Source organism: Leucopleurus acutus (assembly GCF_964270905.1).
Source record: "Leucopleurus acutus genome assembly, chromosome: 13".
NCBI classification, from domain to species: domain Eukaryota; kingdom Metazoa; phylum Chordata; class Mammalia; order Artiodactyla; family Delphinidae; genus Leucopleurus; species Leucopleurus acutus.
The window spans coordinates 81158920-81177869 of record NC_139155.1 but is presented as its reverse complement, the minus strand read 5'-3'; the positions used below and the strand labels follow the sequence as shown (position 1 = coordinate 81177869).

Sequence of the window (18950 nt, the reverse complement as noted above, 5' to 3'; positions counted from 1 at the left end):
TTTTTCTTGAAGACATTCCCCTGATCACAGCTGATTGCACCAGGGGCTGACACTGGTCTCAAGCTAGGCCAACAGTATTCATTATCTCAGGAGTTTGAGTGTGGGACTGGTTGAGGAAGCCAAGAAAGCTGACCTCAAGAGAGGACAGGGCCAAGGGACTTGCCTCGTGCAGTAGAAGCACCCTCCTTGCTTCTGGACTGTTCTGGTTCCTTGTCCCACCCTCTGGAAGCCCAGCTGCACTTTCTCTGGCCTCTCATGTGGTCTCAGGAGAGTACTGTGTTCATGAGCTTGGGTCCAAATCCCAGCCCACCACTAGCTGTGGGACCTTGGGCAAGTCACCTCACCTGTAGCTGGGATTTTGCTGATTGTGCCCCTGTGGTGTGGTTTGACCAGTTCCTCTATCCTCTATATTTGCTGTACATGGGTAATTGGATCTAGAGGCTTGATCATATTCAGGTTCAATGTTTTGGCAAGTCTATTCTAAGTGGTGCTAGGTGTTTCCATCACGACGTGTATAATGTACCTCCCAGTCAGTTCCAAGATGGGGGTGGGGTCAGCTAGAGGCAGGGACCAGCCTGATCAGTGACAAGCCAGGTGTGGCCGCCTAGGGACACCCAAACCTCCCTCCCCCCGTACGTCAGGAAACCATAGCCGATGTCCTCTGATAGTTAACATTCATCATTAATAATGGAAGCGGAAACCAAATGATTTCATAGCTGTGCGAGGTAATTAAATTACTTACATGAATCCACTCACACTTGATTATTTCCATGTTTCCCACCAAACATATGCCTTTCCTTTGTTTGCTGCCATCCTGAGCTGCCAGCTGGGAGGATAAGGATTGAGGGGGCTTTGCCTGTCTTTGAGAAACAGCAAAGAAAGTGGGGTTCCCCATCCAAGCCCCCCTCCCCTGATAAATGGAAGCCCTTCCTCCCAACAGAGCATAGGGGCTAGAGCATCATCTGCATTTCCAACCTAAGGTGAACAGTTTTTGCTGTATTTCCCCCTGTAAATCATGTTGTTTCCACGTTTTGTTGTATGGGATAGCAGGAGGCAAGGAGGGGAACAGAAAAATTGCTTCCATGAAATTGATGCTGTTAGTGGTCCTGGCAAAGAGAGAATGAGAAAAAAAGTGAGAAGCATTTGAACTACAAGGTTTGCTCTTCTACTTTGTCAGGTGCCAGGGGATGGAGTTGGGATACAGCAAAAGAAGCTGGCTGTCCCCTACCCTGGGTATCTTCTGTTTGTGTTCAGGTACCTGATGGGGTTCCCAGAAGGGCAGAGGGAAAAGTTGGGGGCCACATGACATTCCATACCCCAAAGCAGGGCTGCAAGCTCAGTTGCCCACAGGGGCCCTGCAGGTAAGCTGAGTGAGCACCACAGGCACAGGTGAGACAACAGAGAGGAGTGGGGACTGAGGCAAGTTGGGACTTTGTGTGCCACCTCAGGAGTGGCCTCTACCCAGCTCGGGCAGACGACACAGTCTGGTCTTGCAGTGCACTGTGGGAGCTGAGAGCACAAACTTCAAAGCCAGGCTACCTATCTCCAAATCCCTGCTCTGCTCACTTTCCTAGCTCTGTGACCTTGCACAAGTGTCTTGACTTCTCTGTGCCTCCATTTCCTCATCTGAGAAGTAGAAATGAAACTACATCTACCATTGATGTGCTGGAGAGACTCACAGAGCAGACTCCTCGGGCAAACCCCTCGGGTGGTCGGTGACATTGGTAGCTTGAAATCCGCCATGGTGGGAATATTGGCACCATGGAAATTGGCAAACACTACAAACTAGGACCCTTTTTTTTCACACCAGATAACCAGTTGTTAAATCTTTATCAGCACATCACTGCACCCACCCTAAAGGGCTTTTATGAGGATTTTGAGACTTAGTGTGTGTAAAGCCCTTAAAGCAGTACCTGGCACACTTTAAACACTCAGTAAATATTCACTATTATTACTATTTCCTTTTTTTATGCTGTTGTCACACAAGAACAGAGCCCTCTGTGGCCACGTTTTCTCGTTTTTCCAGCAAGCTGGAAATCTCAATTTTTATGTAAAATCTCCTGATCTTTAAATGTTGGCTAAAAATGAACATTTTTTAAACGTGAACAAAGCCAAGTGCATGATGGGATTTGGACCATGGGCCCCATATTTGCAGCCTTGGGCTTAGAGGGAGGAGTGATGAGCGTTGTCTGATTATACCAGATCATTTCTTACCTTGGCACATGCCACCCTCTCTCCCTCCTCTGTAGCTCAGCAACCTGCTCGTCCTTTGCAAGCCAGTGCCACCTCCTCCTTGAAGCCCTCCTCTAGCCAATGCCCCTGCAGAATAAACCCCTCCCTCCTTGACTCCCCCTCCTCAAAATGCTGCTTGTCTTCTGCCCTTTTCTATGGTCGGTCTCTTTCTTACTCTAGGACTTGTGGGCTGGGGCTGTGGTTTATTCTTCTTTGCGTAGTGCTTAACACATTAAGGATCATAATAATTAATAATACTAAAATGAACATCTGTTAAGTGTTGTCTGTTTGCCAGGCTGTGAGCTAAGCAATTTTTGTGTATATCACCTTTAATCCTTATCATAATCCTCAGATGTGGAAACAAAGGCTCAGAGAAGGCCAGTGGCTGCCCAAGGCCACAAAGAAGTAGGGAAACTGGGAATCGAATTCGACTGGAAATCGAATCAGGCCACGTCAGGAAACTGCGCCCATGACTCCTTGCTGCACAAACTGGGCAGGAGACAGAGTAGTGCCCCAAGTGTCCAGCTGAGGCTCTCATGGAGCTGTCTTGAGCCACACTCCACAGAGACATCCAGAAATGACGATGCTATATTTAAAAGCATGGGCAGGTGGTGCTTCAGTGGCATTTGGGTGGCCGCCTCTCCATAAAGGGCATGCATGCTCTTTTAACTTAGCTCTTCTGCTCTGGCATTTCAGAGAACTTCCCAGGATGGCCTCAAGAGGGGAGACTGCAGCCACCTGGGACCCCTGCAGGCCTCCCTGCAACGGCAAGGACACCCCGGCACATGGTCGACAGAGCGTGGGGCAGTGAGAGCTCAGAGGCGAGGTCAGGGTCACGAGCCAGCTCACAGCAGGAGCAGGAGTCCCCTGGGCCTGGTGCACAGACCCCTGGATTGCCCTGTTTCAGAGGCCGCTTGTTGCCAGGCTGGCTGGGTGGTTCTTGGCATTGCTGACCCTCAGCCCACATTCCGGTGATTTGGTTCCAGCCCTCATGTTCCAGCAGTTTCCACCTTTCACATTCCCCCCAATAGCACCAACTTCTAACACCCTCAGACCCCTTTGCCCAGAAATCCAAGAACCGTCTATGGATGGCTTGGCCAATTTCACTCCATATTTAATGGTGAACAAAGCATATCTTAACTGCTGGTGTCACCACACAGAAGCTGGATCTTGTTGTCCCTACTCTCTAGGTAGAGAAACCGAGGCAGAGAGAGGTGAAGGAAGGATGTTCACTCATCATTAAGTGCTGGCAGGGCGGGTACTCTGCCAGCTGCTTCTCCTCCCTGATTTGATCCTCCTGGCAGCTCGTCACATCATTGTACCCATTTTACAGTTGAGAAAGCTGAGGCACTGAAGGCTCCGTGACTTGCCCAAAGTCACGCAGCCAGAGATGCAGGTTTCAGACTTAGGTCGCTCAGAACCTGACTCCAAAGCCCGTGTGCTTTCCAGCCCTTCCTTGAATGCACAGACCTTTGTTAAGCCCCAGCTGTGTGTGTCCCTGTGCTCTCCTCCTGCGCTCACTCACCCCTCTCCTCCGTGGCCCACTTAGCACCACCATTCCCATCAGAACCCAGAGTAGACAAGCCCTGCTGGTCTTTCCCAACTCTGCCTATGAGTTTCTCACCATTTAGCAAGGCACAGAATCATCCAGATGCTCTAAATGGCCCTTTTTTCTGGTCCCAGGTAGACTTGAGTTGGGAGGGCCTAAGCATTTTTATTCGGGGTGGAGGGCTCACACAGGATCTTGTTACAGTTTGGAAGGGAAGTTTGCCAGACATGTGGGGCTGCCTGGAAGTGAGAAGTAGGACCAGTACAGGGCACCTTGCTTAGCGTTCCTGTTTTTAATATGCCTGCGAAATCACTATTTGAAGAGTGGAGTTGGGGGCTGATGGAACACAAGAAGAATATGGAGAAAGCAAAGCAAGCGGAAAAGGGGTGTCAAGTCTAGGCCAGAGTGAAAATGCCAGTGCCGATGGGGTCCCACACCTGTATTGCAGGTGCACAGGAGGCCCGGGGTGAACTGCCGACCCCGGCCTACCTCAATGGAAGGCTGCTGCTTGGCCCCAGGCAGCAGTTGTTGGTGGAAACGTGGTCCCAGGCTGGCCAGATCCTCTGATTTTCCAAGAAAAGCCAGCAATTTGGATCTCTTCTCAGTTTTAAACGCTGCCTCAATATATATGCACACATTTTCATGCTCACAGTACTTTATGAAGGTATAATTTACATACGGTAAAATGAGCAAATCTTAAGTATGTAACTTGATGAATTTTTTTGGCTCAAATATTTTTAAAACACTTGAGGGGCCAAGAAAACATGTCCATGGGATGTATCTGGCCCTGGACCCATCATTCATGACCCTTATTATGCTGTCTGGCACCCATGATCAAGGTAGGACGCTCACACACGACAGTATGCCATGGGAAAGGGGGCAGGCTTTTGGAGAGAACCCAGTGATAATCCCATTAGTCTCATGGCTAAGGGCACATACTCTGGAGTCCTGAGTATGAATCCTGGCTCTGCCACTTGCTGTGTGACTTTGAATAAGGTAGATCTCTCTGACATCTTGTTTTCCCTACCAATAAAATCAGGAAGATAATGTTACTGACCTCATAGGGCTGCTGTACAGATTGAATGTGTTAATGTGATAAATACCGAGAGCAGTGCCTGGTACCTAGTACCTGCTTTATACGTGTCCACTACTCTTTTTTTTTTTTTAATTGATGGACTATTTTTTAGAGCAGTTTTAGGTTTAGAGAGAATTTGAGCAGAAAGTATAGAGCTCTCTACCCCAGTTCCCCTGTTATTAACATCTTGCATTAGTTCAGTACATTTGTTACAATTGATGAACCAATATTGATACAGTATTATTAACTGAAGTCCATTGTTTACATTAAGCAGTCACTTTTTCTGTTGTACAATCTTCCTTGACAAGTGCATAATGTGTATCCACCATCACAGTACCATACAGAATAATTTCACTGTTGTTTTAAATCAGGAATCTTTGTTAGTCCTCGTGGCTATTGCAAAGAAAAGACTGGCTGTGGCTTATGCATAACTTCAGGTGGGCATGCGGGAGCCCCATTCCTTACACTCAGGAAAACACAGCATATTCAGGCGTGAGAAGGGGACATTTTAGGGGTGAACTTGAGTCTGTTCTAATTTTCCAAAAATGGAAGCTACTCTCCCACTTCAGGTGGGAAGTTGCACAAATCCAGGCCCCAATTCTCTGCTGCACAGCTGGCTCTGAATCCAGAGACCAGGTTCACATGCTGCCTTGGCGTCTCCTATATGACGTGGGACTGCCATATCAGCCTCTCTGGGCCTCTCAAACAAGAACTGTCCTCCCTGCCAGTGCCACCTCTGGGAGTGAGTGGAGGCTCAGAGGCATTAATTCCTGTGAAAGGTCTTTGTAAATTATAAAAAGCTCTAGATTAAAATTGGAAAGTGCTATGATCATAATCAGTTATAGAGAAAAACTGAGCTGTTGTCAAAACAGGCCTGGTTGTCAAAGGCTGAGCCATAGAATTTGGTTGCATGTAAGGGCTTCATGACAGTCGTGCATGGCTTGTCCCTCTGGGGTGAGGTAGCCAGAAAGTCAGGCACACAGCTAGGGCCTGCCTAGAACAGCAAGGTCCAGGCTGGGGCACCCACCCCTGGGTTGCTTCTGCTCTTGAAGCCTGCCAGCCGAATGGCAATCAGCATGGAGCCATGTTTGTGATATCGGCAGCTCCCAAAAAGAGGAAATTGAACACAGATGCTTCCAGCGCCCATGAGAATGAATCTCAGTCATCTGACTTCATATACTGGCCACACCCTGGGCAGGACGGGAAACGTAACTTCTTTCCTGCTCTCATATATAAATGGCCTTAATAGCTTTTCAACTCATTATATGAGCACATAGTTGATTTTTTTAATACCCCAAAGCAAAATTTATTTGTAAGTCACTAAAGAAAGCCTCCTGTCCTGTCCCTTTTATGCTGGGAGCCCTTGGAAGAGAAGTGAAATTGTGTATTCACTGCTAAAAAAAGCTCCGGCTTATACAATTTTAACAATAGAAAAAATGATCTTTGTGCTTCAGTGCATGGATGCTTAAAGGAAAACAGGCAGTCTGTTCAGGTGGCTGGTGAATTACAAATGAGTGGTTTGCCTTTGTTTTGAGTGACAAGCAATTTAAATGCAGTCTTACGTGGAGGCCTGGAAATTCTTTTCCCCAGAAGAGAGAGCAGGAAAAAAAAGAAAAAAGCTTCCTTTTTTTGAGCTGAGAGATTATATGAGTTGCCACTGAGCGGAGGTGAGAAGTTAGAACTTCATTTGATAATTATAAAATCAGTAGTTTGTGATTGGACATAATTGATGATTATACTGTTGCTAATAGCAGGCCTGCCAGCCTGCGCTTGTGGGACATTTCATTTTTGCGCCGCTTCCAAGCTGTGAAAGCCAACCTGGCGTGGGGCACCGTTTCCGAGATCTCAAGGAACCTGACATAAATGCATTCGGGGGCCCACATTATGTTGGATAAAAAGTGTTCATTAATGCCAACATTTGAAAACACTTTGCTCTGTGCCTTATTTTTAGCCTGGGGATAATTACAAATATTAAAATAAAATTGCATGGTGTTTTTCTTTCCTCCCTCATGCTCTCCCAGCAGACCCACCCCTTGATCCAAGCCTGGGTGGGCTTCCAAGGCCTTGCACTGCTTTTGATTAAAATCCCAGTGGGGTGGAGATCGATGTGTGGGGTGGAGATCGATGTGTGGGGAGGAGAGTGTTTGTCTGTCTGCTTGAGTGAATTTGAGCTAGAGACCTGAAACTCAGCACCTTCACTTTACAGATGGGGAAGCTGAGGCTCAGAAAGGGGGTGTGACTTGCCCAAAGGTGAACAGGGACACGAGGCCCCAGCTGAAACCAGAACCCAGGTCTGCTCACTCCCAGGTCCAGCTTTTCCTGTTTCCCACGCTGCTGACAGCTTCCCTGAGATGCCATGACCTCTGGGGCAGATCCTGGGCCTCTGTCCCCTCACACTAGGTGTTACTCCATCACAGAGCCTGCAGGAGATCTCCACAGAGCCTTGAAGGTTGCAGCATAGTTTGGGTTGCAGCATAGATGAGTGTCATTCTCCATCATCCTTCTAGATGTGGGTTTTTATTTGTTTGTAGTTCAGAAGGATTAGCTCAGAGAGCCTCTTAAGTTCCTTCCTTATCTCATTCATTCATTTTTTCATTCAGTCATTGTTGATTTAGTGCCCACTCCTGACTTGTCCTGTTGTGGACTGCGAGGGAGGAGAAAATCACAGCAGCAGCTGTTCAAGATCATCCAGTTGTTCACGCCCCAAACCATGAAATGTCCTTGACACCCCTCTTCCTCTCACCTCACCCCACATCTACTCTGTGTTTCTGAGAAACAAATCCTGTGACTGGACCTTCAGAATGGATCCAGAACCCCAGCACTTCTCCCCACCTCCACTGACACCACCCTGCTCTGAAATGCCATCCTCTCGCCTGGACTATTAAAGTAGCCACCTCCCTGGTCAACCTGCCTCCACCCCAGCACCCCCTCAGTCCATTGTCCACACGACAGCCAGAGGAATCCTGTTAAAACGTATGCGGACCATGTCCCTCATCTGCTCTAAGCCCTCCCGTGGCTACTCATTCCCTTCGGGGGAAAAAGCCCAGGTCCTCACAATGACCTACAAAGCTCTGCCCCTACCCTTTGATCCCTGACCTCATCTCGTCCCCTTCCCCTACCTTCTCCCACTACACTGGCCTCTTTGTTGTTACCCAAACAAGGCAAACATATTTCTGCCCCAGGGCCTTTGCACCTGCTATTCTAGCTGCCTGGAATATTCTTCCCTGAGATGGCTAAATGACACACCCCCTCCCCTTCTACAAGTCTGCTCAACTGTTCTTTTCTCCCAAGGCCTTCCCTGGCCCTACTAGGCAGGACACACATCCCTACCCCAGACTCCCATCTCCCTCCTAGCTTTAATTTTCTCCCTTGATCACTTTCTCACCTTGTGTATCATGATTTCTTTTATTGTCTGCCTCTGCCTTTAGAGTGTCAGCTCTACAAGGGTACAAGTTTGGGTCAGTCTTGCTTGGTACTGAATACCCAGTGCCTAGAACAGCCCCCATCCTTAGAAGATGCTCGATAAATACCTGCTGAGAAAATGAATTTATTGGACATCGGTGATGTGTCAGGCGCTATGTTAACACTTTACATGCATTATTTTATTTCACTTTTTTAAATGCCAAAAAAAAAAAAAAAAAAAAGCTAGTCCCAGTCCCAGCCCTCTGGATGCTCACAATCTGGTTGGAGAAATGGAACAACGCCCAGATGACAAGTTAGCATGAGCACGGGCCTGTCATCAGATGCTGACTGATGGGTGAGTTCCTGGTGTTCAGGGGAGGTCGGGACGAAGCACAAACTCTCCCTTAACTAGAACACGAGCACCAATCAGGGTGCCTGGTACTTTTCCGGACATCTCCAAAGAGGGACCCCCACTGCTATCAGTTCCTCTCCAGCCTGAGAATCACCCCCCAAGGATGACACATAGACAGTGACACTCGTTCTTCAGCAGACATTTATTGAGCACCTACTGTGTGCGAGGCTGTGTGAATAGACAGACCCACTCTCCCCTGGTGGGGCTCAGACCTAAGAACTGACAAACCCAGCCATGAGATGGCAGCTTCTGGAGCTAGACGGTCAGCTCAGGCTGTCGTAACAGAATACCACAGACTAGGTGACTTAAACAACAGAATTTTATTTTCTCACAATTCTGGAAGCTAGCAGTCCAAGATCAAGGTGCTGGCGTGGTTGGTTTCTGGTGAGAGCTCTCTCTTTGGTTTGTAGATGGCCACCTTCTTACTGTGTTCCTCCATGCTTCTGCATGCCTATGTCTCTTCCTCCTCCTATAAGGACACCGATCCCCTTAAGACTTCATTTAACCTTAATTACCCCCTTAAAGGTCCTATCTCCAAATGTAGTCACATTGGGGGGCACAGTTCAGTCCCCCCACCTCATGGAAGTTTTGCAAGGATCGAGTGAGTTAATGCATGTACAGCACTCAATACGTGTCTGAGGGTCTTGTGAAGGGTGCAGGATGCCTCCCCTGGGGCGTGCACATAGTGGGTGCTCAGTAAATACCGCTTGGTTTTATTGTAGTTACTGAACTCCTGCTTGTGTCCATCAGTGTTGCAGGTTGAGGCACTGGGAGGAAGATCTAGAAACTGGACCTACAGCCCTGGAAGAGGGGATCTCAGAGCTCAAGATTGAATTTGAATTAGTGTTTTACAGCTGACGATTTAAAATAGATTTGTGATTTATACCTGAGAATTCAAAACAGTGAAAGGTGGCCAGATACGTTCATTTTATTCCATCCCATCAGGCTCTAGAAGTGGCTTCTGCTGGCTCCTGAGCCTCAGCTAGGATGTGGCCTTTCTGGGACCCACTCTGACCCTCCCTTAGGAATGTCCCTGAGACTCAGAAGGCCAGAGAGGGTCCCAGCCTTCTGCTCTGTCCAGACAGGAGCCAAGAGAGCCCAGCTCAACAACAGCTACTAAAAACAAGAGTCAAACTCTTATTTCTTATTTAAGCTCTGACATTAAAGTGTAATTTTCATTTGCTCAGCCACATCAATGACATACGGCAGAGAGAGCATTAGTGCTCACCCGGGAGCAAGGCCCCCAGCAAACACACTCTGTGAGGCAGAGGAGACAGGTCCTGCTGAAGACCCGGGCACTTGGCTTCTCCTGGCCTCGCTGTGCCCTGCCCACCTGCCGGCCTGGCTCCTTCAGCCCTTTCAGATATTCCAGCCCCTTCCACAAACCCCTACCAGAGATTCAGTCCCAAGTGGGGGTTAGGATCATGGGCTTTGGAGTTTGACTGAGCTGGGTGTGAGTCCCAGCTCCCACACGGTAAGGCCTTCGCCCTTCTGTGCCTTGATATCTTCATCTGTTAAATGGGCAGTAACACCCCCACCCCGACCTGGGTTGTGAGGATTAAATGAGTTAATATTTGTCAGACACTTAGCAGAGTGCTTGACAGAGTCAGTGCTCAGTAGTCACTGTTACTGTTGATAATAATAATTCTCATATCAGCCAAACAAGGTAATTGTTATCACCTTTTACAAGTGGTAGGACATCAGAATATTACTATAAGTAAAAGGGATTTATCACATAGACTCAGAGTAAGATGTGCGCCTTCTGGATAGTTTGGCCAAACCTCCCTAATGTATAAATTTCCCTGAGTACGTTTATATCCTCAGAGATAGATGGCCATGTACTTGGATGCCTCTTCTGTTGGGGAGCTCAGTACCTCACAAGGCAACCCATTTTGAGAACTTAGAAAGATTGAGCCTCCTTGAAATTTCTACCTTCTTCCCATCCTGGGCTGCAATCTTTACAGTCCAAAATACATGTACTCCTCTCAACGCAATAGCCAGAAAGATCTTCAGCTGACTGTAGACTGCTCTTGTAGTGTGTCTCCCTGAGTCTGCTCCTCCCTCTTGGCTAAATGCACCCCCATGCGCCTCCCCACCTTCAGCCCCAACCATGTCCTGGATCAGGAACTTATCTCCTAATCATCTCTCGAATCAGTTCTTTTGTTCCCCTCTCCAGCACCACCCTGGACCTGGACCATCACCTCTCCCAGACCCTGCGGCAGCCCCTGAGCAGTCACCACGAGCCCCTTACCATCTGAGCCAGTCACTCCCCTGCGTCGCAGCGGCCAGGGCTTCCTTCTGCTCCTCTGCATGGCCCACGGCCGCTGCCACCCTCATTCTCTGTGCTCCCCGCACTGTGCTCCACACTCCTGCTCCCTTCACTCTGAGCCCTCGTTCCATCCACCTCCATGTCTGTGCCTCCCTTACTCTCCATGACCCCCTTCTCCTGCCTGCTCCCCTCAGTGTCTGTGAACCCCCAGCTCTCTGCTCCCCCTTGCTCTCCATGCCCCTCACTCTTTGCATAACCCTCACGCTCTATTCCCCCTTCCTCTATCTCCCCTCATTCTTCTTGCTCCTCTTTGCTCCCCATGTGCCCCCGGATCTTCACTCCCCAAAAGGAGAACCAGGCTTCAGAGGGTGTTAAGGGCACTCTCCCGCCCGCCGGCCCCCGGCCATCCCGGGCTGATGCCTTTTCTCCTCCCATCTCATTCCTCTGCCTCCTCCTCTGAGGTACTGATTCTGAGAGCCTCTGAACACCCACCTCTCAACTGCCCATCACTCTTCAGTTTCTTCCAGAATTCCTGTGGCCTCAGACCCACCCACCCAATCTCTCAGAACCACCATGCCCCACCATCCCCAGAGCCCAGGACCCAGCGGTTGAGGGAAGCTGTGTCAAAGGGTGTTTCACGGAACCCTAGTTTCTAAGTTTATTCTCTGATGAAAAAGCTCCGTGACCAAATGCATTTGGGAAAACACTGGGCTAAGCTGAGTTGAAGAGCGTTTTCTTCTGCAGCTCTCGTCAGAGCATCCAGTGTGCTAGTAGATTTTGTACAATCCATGGAGAAGGCAGGTGGGTACAGGCTTGATCACAGGTCCCTCCCTCTTCACGCCGGGGGGACTGTGCAGCACACTTTGAGAAACACTGGTCTCTGGTTGCAGTTCTGAGCCCTGGAATGAGAGCATACTGGGCGCAGATACCACCTCCATCAATAACTAGTTCTTTCATCTTGGCCAAGTGACTTGGCTTCCCTGAACCTCAGTTTCTTCCCCTGTAAAATGGGAGCAATAGCAGAGCTCACGTCTCAGAGCTGTATGCAGACATTCCAAAGATAAGGCACTGAACACAGAATAAAGGTTCGGTTTCTGGAAACTCTGACTGTTCATTGTGAAGAGCTTGGCACAGAGCTGTTCTCAGTAGCCAGTAGATGTTGTCACTGCTGTCTCAGACAGTCATGGAAGCACAGCCTCGGGGGGGCCCCAAACTTGCCATTTTTCAACCACCTGACAGACAAATGCTAGGCAGCTAGAGCAGGCTTTTGCGTCTCCTCTGGCTTAACCGGTTCTACACCTGTTAACTTTCATACTCAGGGGACCAAACACATTTTCACCCCTTACATTACTTCGGGTAGTGTGAATGCCGCCTGCTTCATCAGACGCTGAGCTATTTCTGATGGTGACCTTCTTGGTGTCTGTAGCTGGCCGCCACCTCCTCCTCCTCCTCCTCTCCCTCCCCCAGATGGCCTTCAAAGATCTGCCTGTCACAAGCCAAAGCTGTCATTCTGGACCCTTTTCTCCTGCCCTTCTGCACTGTAGGACCCAGCCATGAGGCAGAGACACATGGCCTTTTATTTAGGCCGAGCTCACCTCTTCTGGGCACATGGGTGAAATACATTAGAGCTGCAGCTCTTGGAAAAGACATCCTGTATGGTTGGAAGGAGAATTATTGGCTTTATTAGAAAGCTTTTTTCTAACTTCCATGGGACTCTTTACCACATGTTAGCCCATTCCTCCCCCAACAGCTTCTTAGGCAGATGGAGAGTATTATTCCCACATGATGGATGAACAAACTGAGGCCAAGAGATGCTTCATGACATTGGGCCCAGCACTAGATCAGTCCCTGATGCCATCAGGCCTGGCCTTTTAGAAATAGACAGGGTCATCGCTCTAAAACAAGACTGAACGAGGCAGGACATCCAAATGACTACTGTCTTCAAGAGTCATATTTACTATGGGAGGCCCTAAACTTGAACTAATTCAGACCTAGTGCCATTCCAGGATGTCTTTTGATCTCTGCTTTTGAAAATATTGTCCAGCCATTAGGTGAACCTCTAAAGCAGGGATCAGCAAATGTTTTCTGTTAAGGGCCAGAGAGAGTAAATATTTTCAGCTTTGCAGCCAGAATGTCTGTCACAACTATGCAACTCCACCATTATAGCATGAAAGCAGCCATAGACAATACATAAAAGAATGATTGTAGCTGTGTTCCAATAAAACTTTATTTAAACATACAGATGAAGGGCCACATTTGGCCCAAGGGCCATAGTTTCCTAACCTTTGATCTAGGACAGTGCTGTCCAGTAGAAATAGAATGCAAACGACATAAATAATTTAAATTTTTCTAGTAGCTGCGTTATAAAAAGTAAAATGAAATAGGTTAGTTTAATTTTAATAATATATTTTATTGAACCCAATATGTCTACAATATTATCATTTCAACATGAAATCAATATAAAAATTATTGAGATATTTTACATTCCTTTTTGCTTCCTAAGACTTAGAAATCCCATATTTTACACGTACAGCCTATCTGAATTTGAATAGTCACATTTCAAGTGCTCACTGGCCACATGGGCTAGTGCTTACTGTTTTGGACAGCACAGCTTTAATGGGGCGGGCTGACATTATAAGGAGACAGTCGTACACATAATCAATACACAACTGATAAGCACCATGAATGGATAGTAGAGGGTGCTATGCATAGGGACCGGGAAACAATAAAAGGATCTTCTGTGACTTGCCCTCACCTCTGCCCTGAATTCCTTTTTGGAAGTCAATAGCAGGGCTTTCCTGGTGGTCCAGTGGTAAGGAATCCACCTTCCAATGCAGGGGATGCGGGTTTGATCCCTGGTCGGGAGCTAAGATCCCACATACCACGGGGCAACTAAACCAGCGCACCACAACTACTGAGCTCGTGCACCTCAACAAGAGAGCCCGCATGCTGCAAACTACAGAGAGAAAACCCACACGCCACAACTAGAGACAAACCTGAGTACTGCAACAAACAACCTGTGCCGCAACAAAAGATCCCACATGCCTCAACGAAGACCCCACGTTCTGCAACTAAGACGCAACACAGCCAAAAAAAGAAAGAAAGAAAAGAAATAAATCAGAAGTCAATAGAACATTCTTACACCTATCTTAAACTCCAGCTACCACACATGCTTAGCATGGACGACTATAAAATGAAGCATTCAGACTTTGTACTGGCTCATCTTTGATAATTCTCCATCTAGGGATCGGGAGATGAATTGCTTTTGTTTCTCATGGCTTTTCTTGGACCTGAGGTCAGTAGCATAGCAGCCCCTGACCTGGTACAGCCATAGATAGCAAATCAAGGCATCAGCATCCAGATGGAGTCCGAGTGATTGTCCCCACTGGCTGGGATGGTTTTTCTATCCAGGAGAAAGGAGCCCACATCTGGATTCAGAACAGTAATTTCAACCCCCAGACCTGGTGTGAATCTCACTCTACCATTTACTTACTGAGTGACCTTGGGCAAGTTACTTAACCTCGCTAAGTCTTAGTTTCCTCATCTGTACAATGGGGATAATGACAGCAGCTACCTTCAGTGATTGGTGTATGGAGAGGGATGATTATGAATAGTAAGTATCTGGTACATGGTAAACTCTGAATATTACATTATTATTATTATTATTATTATTAGTGCATCAAGGATGTCCCCCCAAACTCTGAATTAATTGCCCCCTCCTCACATTAATCTGGAGACTCCAGTGTTTGCATCACCTCCTCCTGTGTTACGGTTCCTCTTTGGCATTGCTGTGTCTCCCACTCAGCTGTGAGTTCCCAGAACAGGAACTGTGTTTTGTACATCTTAGCAAGAATAAAACTCTTCCCTTTGCCTAGATTCTAGAACATTATTTCTGTCCATCACCATCTTCCCCTTCTGGGAGATAATTCCTAATGTTCCTTCCACCCATCAAACTGGGTCAGTCTCCCCCCACTTACACACTCTCAAGCCCCCCTGTGCTTTTCCTTTGAAGCGTTTAGCACATGTAATTAATGAATTATCTGGGGAATCTGACTTTTTTTTTTTTTTTGCGGTACGCGGGCCTCTTACTGTTGTGGGCTCTCCCGTTGCGGAGCACAGGCTCCGGACGCGCAGGCTCAGCGGCCATGGCTCACGGGCCCAGCCGCTCTGCGGCATGCGGGATCTTCGCGGACCGGGGCACGAACCCGTGTCCCCTGCATCGGCAGGCGGACTCTCAACCACTGCGCCATCAGGGAAGCCCTGGGAAATCTGCTTTAATGTCCGTCTCCCCACTGGACTGTGAGTCCTCTAAGGGTGGGGCTTGAGGCTGCATTATTCATCGCTGAGTTCTCAGCTCACAGGTCATGGCACATAGCAGGTGCTCAGGAAATGTTTGTTGAATGTATGAGAGACTGTCGTTCACTCTGGAAGGTAAGCGACCAGAGATTGCTCTCAGAATAACAACAAGAGAGCTTAAAGAGCTTTTGTAACTGACCTTTTTAAAATCACTTGCTCAACATCCACCATATATTTCTCTCCACCTCTCTTAAATAAAAATTCTCTGTGGACCTTGTAAAACCTTCAAGCCATGCTGTCCAGTAGAAGTATAATGTGATCCACACATGTACTTTTACATTTTGTAGTACCTACATTTTAAAAAGTAAAAGAAAACAGGTGAAATGAATTTTAATAATATATTTTATTTAACCCAGAATACCCAAAATTTTATCACTTCAACATGTAATCAACATAAGAATAGCTGATGAGCTATTGTACGTTCTCTTTTTTTGAACTAAGTCTTTGAAATCCGGTGCATATTTGCACTCACAGCACATCTGGATTTGGACTTGCCACGTTTCAAGTGCTTAGTACCCACATGAGGCTCATGGCTGTCATATTGGAAGCTGCAGAGAAACTGCTATGGTTTTCAAATTCTTCTTCCCAGAGTGCCCTGCTGTGTGTGGAGGCGAGGCTTTTCTCAGGTGGTCTTCATAGGACACCAGAGATGAGCACAGCTGAAGTTTATCATCCAGCACTGGGCAGAACCTGTCCCCATAACAGGCAAGAAGGAAGGAAGGGGTTGATCATACCAAGAGGTGACATGTCTGTGGGGCTTAATGCATGCTAGGAGTTTTGCAAAGGGCTTTACATTGTGTTAAGTCATTTGATCCTCTAGCGACGCTTTGAGGGAGGCTATCATATTATTATCCCCGTTTTACAGGTGGGGAAGTAGAGGCACAGGGATTGAAGTGACCCACCTGTTCAAGGACACACAGATAATAAGTGGTGGAGCTGGGATTTGAACCCAGGCAGCCTGGCTCCAGGACCTATACCTCGGTTGATCACCTCTGTGAGCAGACTGTCTCAGAATTGGGCCCTGCCATTTCTCTACAATTGTGTCACAGGCAGGATCTAGAGTCAGTGCTACCCACTTGGATTTGTTCATTCAACAAATTATGTTGAGCCCCTTCTGTGCACCAGACCACACGCTCACAGAGCTTACTTTGAGGGGAGGAATTCAATAACAGACACTTCCCCAAATGGCGTTACTGGGATTCATAGGAAAAGCCCAGCTCTGAAAGAGGGTGTTGACAAGTAGATGCTCTGATAGAGTCATCATTTAGCAAGTTGGCACCAGAGGGAGAGGTATTTCAGTGCCAGGGGGAATAAAGCTCTGTTCCAGTCCAAAGGGGGATGCCAGCCCAGTGTGTCCTCGAGGAGGTAGGGATGGTGACCTGTGGGTGCCAGGAGCTTGGTCCAACAGTATGCCAGGAAGGCCCAGGACTAATGCCAAGGGGAGTGGTCAAGAAGAGCCAGCATCAAGGCAGTTGTGAGGCCGGAGCTCAGAATTCACAGCCAGGAGCGGAGGGATGAGATGGTGCTGAGCCCCAGAAACACATCTCATGGAGTCTCACTGGCAGAACAATAAAAGTCTGTGAGCAAGAGAACGAATGCATGAAAGTAGCTCCTCACTACTGGTCATCCAGTCATTTGGTGTATTCATCAATCAAGAGGCATTTATTGAGCACCTTTGGTATGCCAGGAACTGTTTCACAAGCTGTCACTCTTGACATTTGTTGAAACTGATATCTTACTAGAGATTCAACAATTTCTCTTTAATTTTCAAGACATATTCCCCAGATGTGTCCCACTTTCCTACAAAACGTGTCATATTTGAACCTCTGACATTAATAACAGGAATAATAGTAACAGCTGTTAATAACCTACTGTTGTGCCAGGCCCTGTGCTAAGCACTTATATATAGCTTCTTTTGATCCTCACAACAGGCCTAAGAGGTAGTTTCTATTATTTACCCCTTTTTTTTTTTTTTTTTTCGGTACGCGGGCCTCTCATTGCTGTGGCCTCTCCCACTGCGGAGCACAGGCTCCGGACGCGCAGGCTCAGCGGCCATGGCTCACAGGCCCAGCTGCTCCGCGGCATGTGGGATCTTCCCGGACCGGGGCACAAACCCGTGTCCCCTGCATCGGTAGGCAGACTCTCAACCACTGCGCCACCAGGGAAGCCCCATTTACCCCCATTTTACATATGAGGAAACTGAGGATCAGAGAGGGGCAGTGACTTACCCAAGGTCACACAGCCAGATGCAGTGGAGCTGGAACTTGAACCCAGACTTTCTACTCCATACTTTTTTCTTTCTTTTTTTTTTTTTTAACAGGCAAAGTCTATTTATTTAGAACTTGCTCTGGCAAAGGAGTCAGCCACCATCAGCTGAATTTTGGCAGTCTACTCCATACTTTTAATCTTCATTTCCCTTCTTCCTCCCCCCAATCCCATGTTTGCACATATAGAAAATGATTAAATTTGCTTCTAGACTCAGATGCTGTGGTCACACGTGATTCTTTCTCTTGTTGTTTCCAAAGGTGGTGGCTCTTAGTAAGAGAAGTCAGGAGGCCGAAGCCGCTTTCCTGAGCGTTTACAAGCAGTTAATTGAAGCACCAGGTAAGACATGCTTGGGCTCCGTGAGTGAATAATTAACAAAAATAAACTGCTGTTAGGACTGTTACACAGGGGCCTCCTCTCAGTGGCATCTGGGGACAGGCCAAGACTCCTGGGTGAGGCCAGGCCCTCCATGGGTAGGAGCTGTAGGGACTGAGGGGGTCTACACCCAGTCTGGTGTGATGTGTCCCCACACGACTCTTCCATCTTACCCCACTGCCTTCCAACATCAGCCAGGGAGCTTTGGGGGGCTCCTGGTAAGATCTCCCACCTGGATCTTCTTGGGGAGCTGAGTGTCTTGCCCACCAGAACCCCCATCCCTTTGCCACAAGGGGCAGAAGGCACCCAGTGCTCTCTGCCAGCAGAGGGCGCTGGAGGAAAGACTGCAAATGTCTCCTCCAACATGGCACGGCCAACCTCAAAAACCAAACCCAAAAAAGCATATACTGTATGACTCCATTTACATAAAATATGAAGACAGGCAAAAATTAATGTCAGCACTATTCACAATGGCTAAAAGGGGGAACAACCCAAATGTCCATCAGTGGATGAATAAATAAAATGTGGTTTACCAATCCAGTGGAATATTATTTAGCCATAAAAAGTCATGCAGTACTGACACATGCTACAGAGTGGATGAACCTTAAAAACATGATGCTGAGTGAAAGAAGCCAGATACAAGAGGTCACACAGTTTATGATTTCATTTGTATGAAGTACCCAAAATAGGCAAATCTATAGAGACAGAAATCAGATTGGTGGTTACCAATCTGGGGGCAGGAGAGAATGGGGAGTGAATGCTTAATGGGTATGAGGTTTCCTTTTAGGGGAATAAAAATGTTCTGGGACTAAATAGAGGTGGTGGTTGCACAACATCATGAATGAACTAACTGGCACTGAATTGTTCACTATAAAATGGTAAATTTTGCGTTACAGAATTTCACCTAAAAAAAAAAAAAGGCACCTGTGCTGTTAGAAGTCAAGAGAGTGGCTTCTCTTGGATGGGGCGATGGTTCCTGGGAGGGGCCTTTGGGGGCTGGAGATGTTGCTTCTTG

At 47.6% G+C, this 18950-nt stretch overlaps 1 protein-coding gene across 2 annotated transcripts in view; it reads left to right on the top strand.

Moving 5' to 3' along the window:
- CUX2 (cut like homeobox 2) overlaps window positions 1-18950 on the top strand; it is a gene marked incomplete at its 3' end in the record, with an annotated part of 260924 nt that overhangs the window by 184448 nt on the left and 57526 nt on the right. For both annotated transcript variants that reach the window (XM_082853200.1, XM_082853199.1), the window contains one exon: window positions 17821-17899. In XM_082853200.1, coding sequence (XP_082709326.1) covers window positions 17821-17899 — 79 coding nt within the window. The remainder of the gene's footprint in view (window positions 1-17820; window positions 17900-18950) is intronic.